A 6,100-nucleotide genomic window follows, 5' to 3' on the forward strand; every position below is an offset into this window, starting at 1 on the left:
GGGGCAGTGTTGGGTTACATTTACGCCGTAGAAGAAGAGCGAACTCCCTCGGCCACCGGAGGATGTTTTGACAGCAAAGAGAAAGGCTTATATTTTGATTTGTGTCCACAGCAGAACCAAATAGTTCATTTCGGGAATGTTGTCATCCAACACCTGGCGGACTTTGTGCTCACGCCGGGCTTTACTAAGTCCAAACCGGATGCTGATGAACCGCAAAGCCGGTCAAGCGACTGTTAGGTTTTCAGTAAATACCAAGTCACTGAATGATGTAAGCTTTGCCAAACAGGACTCATGGCGAAACAACACGATCCGCAAAGCTTTGGGAAACGAAAAAAAGAGGATATTCTCTGCTCATGTTGTTTTCCTGAGGAATTACAGCACAAGCCACATTAAGCTGAACTGTTGGAAATGCAAACAGCCTCTTGAAAACGACCCTGCCTTCTTCTGTCTAGCATGCAAAGTGGTCCAGCCTCCAGAAGAGGGGACCTCGTACTTTAAAATCATGGACTGGTGAGTTCCTCGCCATCAGTCATTTTCCTACCCGTGAATATTTTGACCCCTCAGTCTCTGAGCAACACAGGATCTCACAATACCGTCTCTTTCCAGTGATTATTCGTTCTCTCTGGATACACTAAAGCTCCAGAGAAGATACGTGCAGCTGCAGCGTTCGCTCCATCCAGACAACTTCAGCCAGAAGTCTGTGGTAGGGAGGGAGGGGGGCTCAAACCATCCCATAATAGATGCTGATTCAGTGCTGAATCATCTGTAAATTGTAGAAAGCTGGGTTGCAGTTTATATGCTCTTATGCTCCCTAGATTTCGTCAGGATTGAGTGTCATGTTTACGAATAATTAGTCAGCAAAATAAAGTAAATGTCTTTTTATAGAGAGAATGGGCACTTGCATGGAGTAGTCTAACACTGAGTCTCTCTCAAATCAAAAGATTAAAAAAAAAAAAATGGAATACTTGGGAGGAATTGTATAACGGAAGGTATGGTTAGGATGCATTCTGGGTAATTGAGTTCCCTTTGGTTCAAAACTAAAGAAAATTTATGAATCGAGACTGTTAAAGTGAACATTTCTGAACGTGTTGCTTAGGTTTTACTTTGGCTGTCACTTCCCCTGACAAAAACAGTTTTTTAAAAATAATGCATCTCACCTTTAATTATTTTTTTGCCAGTGAAAACACCAAGTTTTACATGCATGTATTCGAAATATTCAGAGTCTGACAGCCAACTTCAGTCATGATGATCAGTTGCAGTGATACTGACCTTAAGACACTGCTTAAACCAAGGTTGTTGTTTTATGAATATTAATTATAAGTCTTCATTTTATGCCACGCCGCGCTGTTACGACAGAAAGCCAACAGGAGATCAGATACGACGGAGGGTGAAAAACAGGATGCGGATTTGAGTTTTGTGTGCATGTCCCATGGTGGACTGACCACCTGTCCAGGATTGAATTCCCATCCCTGGCCTAGTGACCACTGGGATAGACTCCAGCATGCGATGTTATTTGGTTTTCCTTGTTGGGACTAAACAACAAATGAATAATCATCACCTACTACACCTCTAACATGTGGGCTTAATGTTAAATTACATGCAAAATAATTAAGTGAGGGTGAATTCAAACGGGTTACATTACACAATATTTTTGACAAGATGATGTAATGTGTTGACATTCAGACCGGTGCCCATCTGTAATCTTCCCACATCCCAATTATATTGTTTTCATATAAATAACAGTTTTCTGTTTCCCTGCGTGTCACTTTTCCACCATCCAGTAGCTCTGTTAATGGAATATTTGTTCCAGTTCATCAAGTATCATTTCTCAGCTCTACCGTGGCCTGGAACATTTTATTTCACCTTTGAATGATCAAATAGTGCTTCTAGTGAACGCAGAGATAACTGAATAAGACACCAGATGGGCCGAGATCTAATTTTGTCCACTTGGATGAAGCCCCTGTTCACTGCTGTGAAAGAAATGTATTTGGTCTCCCTTTCTTTACTTTTAATTTGGAGCTTTTAATAGGACATCAGACTTACCTTTCTGACATCAGATACGTGTGGCGGCGGAAGGAAAAGGTTTTAGGCACTTTCTAAAATCACATTGGGCAAAGCATTATTAAACTGACAAGACCAGTAGCCCTTTATGTTACATAAAAATCCGGAGTTGAGTAGCTTTTAAAATGTCACAAGAAGAAATAAGACATGCCTCAGCGCTTCTGAGCAATTTAAGGTGGAATGAGCTTATAGGTTATTTTGCCGTGTTGACGGGTGTCGACTAAATTTCCACATTATCACGCTCCCCCTCTGTGCTCCGTTTAAAACGCGGCGTGGCAATTTAGAAGAATAAGCATAACGAGGACAAGGAGGAGATGAGGTGTGTTGCTTTCGCACCTAATTTATTCTGCCCCGGTGGAGGAGCGCGGGGCGGGGGTGTGATTTGATATGAAAGGTAAACCTGTCCTCAGCAGCTTAAATGGTTGACTCACACACAACCTGTCCAACGTTGTTCTGGGTAAATATGTTTTATTTATCAGAAACTCTGGCCATTTTTTTCTTAATTAGACATCTTCTGGCCCCAGGTGTCCTCATCACGTATAGAAAACTCATTAGTTATACAAGGCTACGAGGCAGCCACCTACTGCCCTGGTTGTTATGACAGGAGCGGTTCCACACCGCGGGCCCACGGCTACAGCTTCAGACTATTGATTTTCTCAAGAGCTGACAGACCTGATCGCTGCAAACTGTTCTCGGATCTGCCGAGCACTTCCAGCAGATTTCCCGCCCCGGTTTTGTTTTCACGCATTGGTCACGTGGACCTTATACCTGCACCCCCAGAACGTTCCGAGACCGTTCAACCATGAAGCTCAGCCTCACTGAATACAGTTGTCATCATCGGATTCAGATGAGCGGCTCTAGATAATGGCAGGAGGGGGATACATGTCTGTTCTTCACATGAATCACATGAAAATACACATTTTGTGTACACAGATTCCTATTTCCTCTAGTTCCTGAATGCCAACGCGCATCATCAACATAAGCCAATCCCAGCTCTCTCTTGCAGGAAGAACAGAAGTATTCCGAAATCCAGTCTGCTCTCGTGAACAAAGCCTACAAGACTCTGCTGAAGCCTTTGAGTCGTGGTCTTTACATGGTGAGTGAAGCCCCCAACTTGACTTCACACAGTCGGTTCATTTTCTTGAGTGAGCGCAGTGTCTGTCTGCTGGCCTCCTTCACGCGAACGTCTTCGGCACCTGACTGCCGGAGCACGCTGACGGGCACGTCAAGAGGCAGCCCCCTCTGATGAGCCTCCCGTCCTGTGTTCCAGCTGGAGCTGCAGGGGATGAGGATAGAAGAAGGCACCGACTCCGAGGCCGACTCGCAATTCCTGATGGAGCTGATGGAGATCAATGAATTTCTCAACGAGGCGCAGACGGCGGGGGAAGCCGAGCAGATTGGCGGGGATGTGAAAGGTAGATAAATACGTACGCTGGGCTTATCGAGCGGCAGAGCGGCTCGTCGTCAATCCCGAATGATTCCAGGCTGAGGGGAGCTTTAATTCACAGTATCACATGTTGTTTAAAAGGTTAAATATGGATTCCTATAGGGTTTCAGCTGTGGGTGGCATAGCCCTGAGTTACCATGGTAACCCCCCCCCCCCCCCCCCCCCCCCCCCCCCACGGTAGACATCTCAGCAGCACTCAGATGCAAACCTTGAGCAACAGACGGACGCGCTTGTCAGCAGTTTGCGCAGAATCGACGCTTTTATACAGAAAATGTTAATAAAAATCACCGGTCTTCTATTAACTCGGGGTTAATCTCCACCCTGGCGCTCGGAGGTAGACATCCCAGAATGAACAATAGGTGTGACACATCGAAGCGTCTCTATACAGTCTGTGGGCTCCCGCTCTGTTTTCACTGGCGTTAACACAGCGAGCCGCTTTGATTTGCTTTTAGTTTTTGTGGTTTGTTGAACTGAGACTTGTCTGCCTCTCACTTGCAGGGAAGCTGACAGACTTGACAAAGCGGATCGACGCTGCCCTGCTCAAAGGTATCCTACCCAGACAGCGCGTGGAAGCGCTCTCTCATCCTCCTCCTCCTCCTCCTCCTCCTCCCTCCTCGCTCCCTCCTGTGTGTTTTTGTGATCTGTGATGAAACTGTTCTTCTGAGCCGCGCGGTGAGTCACCAGTTGTTAACGCCGAGTTCTCTTCCTCACCAGGAGATCTCGCCGCCGCCAAAGCGCTGCTCGCCCAAATGAAGTACTACGCAAACATCGAGGAGAAAGTGAAGCAGAAACTTTCTGAGTTCATGTGAATCGCGCCGCCGTCCGTCCAATTGCGCGTCGCTCTGTGTGATGTGGTTGAGGCACTTTTAAAAAGTTTTTTTTTTTTTTTTTTTTCAACAGCTGCGCCGGAATGATTGTACAGTTTTTGGAGGATTATGCAAATTGACTATTGAATAATAAAAAATATAACACACAAAAGAGCGGAAATGCTGTGCTGTTGCGATTTCGACACGATGAGACACGGAGGTGCAATTAGGTGCATGTGTCATCCCCCTCGAATGGCACTATATTCACAATCCTAATCAAATCCACTTGTATGTAATGCACCATTAAATATGACAGAGGTCTGTGATTAAAACGCTGCCCCGGGTATTTGTACAATTATCCTGCCCATCAGTTCAGCATTTGTCGTGTGCTCCTCTGACAGGCTCCGGCTTTAGTTCCTCCGGCTCCCTTTAGGGGGAGACATCACACCTCTGCAGCCAGAGGAGCCCAATTGTTACACAAAGAGGAGATGAGAGCAGAAGTGAGCCCTTTATTGAGGCCAACAGCCTGTTGAATCATTCATGAGGCCGTCACATGTAGCATTAATGCTACGATAATCAGGAAGAGCCGACTGAATGACGATCGCTCCATGAGGCAAAAACCTGCGATATGTGTCTTTTTTTTTTTATCCCTTAAATTGACGCTCACTTCTCCGACCACTGAATGCGAAATCATCCATTTTCCTTCGTTTAATTCTTGATAAACTTTTTAAACCACAGAGCGGGAGAGGGGAAAAGAAAGCCATAATCTGTAATTACCTGCCAATTGGAGCTCCAGTCGCACAGATGCTTTTGATGTTAGAATCTGATCCAGGTCCAATCAGGCAGAGATATGATGGGTGTTGTGTGATCTGACAGCAGAGAGCGAACAGGCGTATCACATGTCATATGAACTGTGTTATATGAGACACATGCTGAGCCCCATGTGATAGTAACCTCAGGTCAGCGATGTTAACTTGTATTTGTGCTTCACTTCACCTCCATAACACATCCTGACTTCCTGATTGCTTATTAAGTGTGGGACACCATCTGAAACTGTTCTGGTTTCTGTGGACGAGTGGCTCCTCAATAAACGCGGGTAGATGGTGACTGGAACAGAACTTCCTGCCACTGAGGAACCCAACAGGCCTGTTTATTATTCATGTCCTAATCGGGAGGCATCTACGGCACCAGTAAATTAATGAAAACAAAATGGGATCAATCATCAGGAGGCTCCGCTGTCTCTCTGAGCTCTTTGTAATGGAGTTTGAAGGCTCAGAAGGGGATGTTTTTGTAGAGCCAGGCGATGAGCTTGACAGGAATGGCAAAACTCGGCTAAGCATTTGTGACTGAGATGAGTCGCTGTCCCAGTGGCTACTGGTTTCTCCTGTTCACTGAATAAATTCAAATAGTCTAGTCAGTAGTGTGGGTTGGTAATGGAGGACATCCCCATTCTAAATTTGTAAAAATACCCCATCTTCCTCTGACTGTTCGATATTTGGCTTCTAGGACTTTGCGCTAAGCTACTTTCCGCCGCTGCAGGTTAGCTTGAGTGGTATTGATCTTCTTGTCTGACTCCAAATAAAAAAAGCAATTAGGCGAGTTTCCCAAAATTTCGAACCAGCAATCGCTCTGTCTGAACGCCCCCCCCCCCCCCCCCCTTCTCACAGCCCTTGTTGTGCAATATACAGTATGTAGCCTATTTTCACACCGTCTGGAATCTCCCGATTGTGTTCCAGACATTGTTTACTAATCCAGCTCAAGAACTATTAAAGATCTGATTCTAATT

The 6,100-nt window shown here is 45.6% G+C and overlaps 1 protein-coding gene across 1 annotated transcript; it reads left to right on the forward strand.

Annotated features, from left to right (window-relative positions):
• Positions 1-5: 5 nt before the first annotated feature.
• On the forward strand, positions 6-4,638 carry hscb (HscB mitochondrial iron-sulfur cluster cochaperone). Its single transcript, XM_003975199.3, has 6 exons — positions 6-510; positions 607-703; positions 3,068-3,157; positions 3,332-3,476; positions 4,007-4,054; positions 4,223-4,638. The coding sequence occupies exons 1-6, from the start codon at positions 137-139 to the stop codon at positions 4,315-4,317; spliced, it is 849 nt and encodes a 282-aa protein (XP_003975248.2). The 5' UTR covers positions 6-136; the 3' UTR covers positions 4,318-4,638.
• Positions 4,639-6,100: the final 1,462 nt, after the last annotated feature.

Source organism: Takifugu rubripes, chromosome 21, assembly GCF_901000725.2.
Source record: "Takifugu rubripes chromosome 21, fTakRub1.2, whole genome shotgun sequence".
NCBI classification, from domain to species: Eukaryota; Metazoa; Chordata; class Actinopteri; order Tetraodontiformes; family Tetraodontidae; genus Takifugu; species Takifugu rubripes.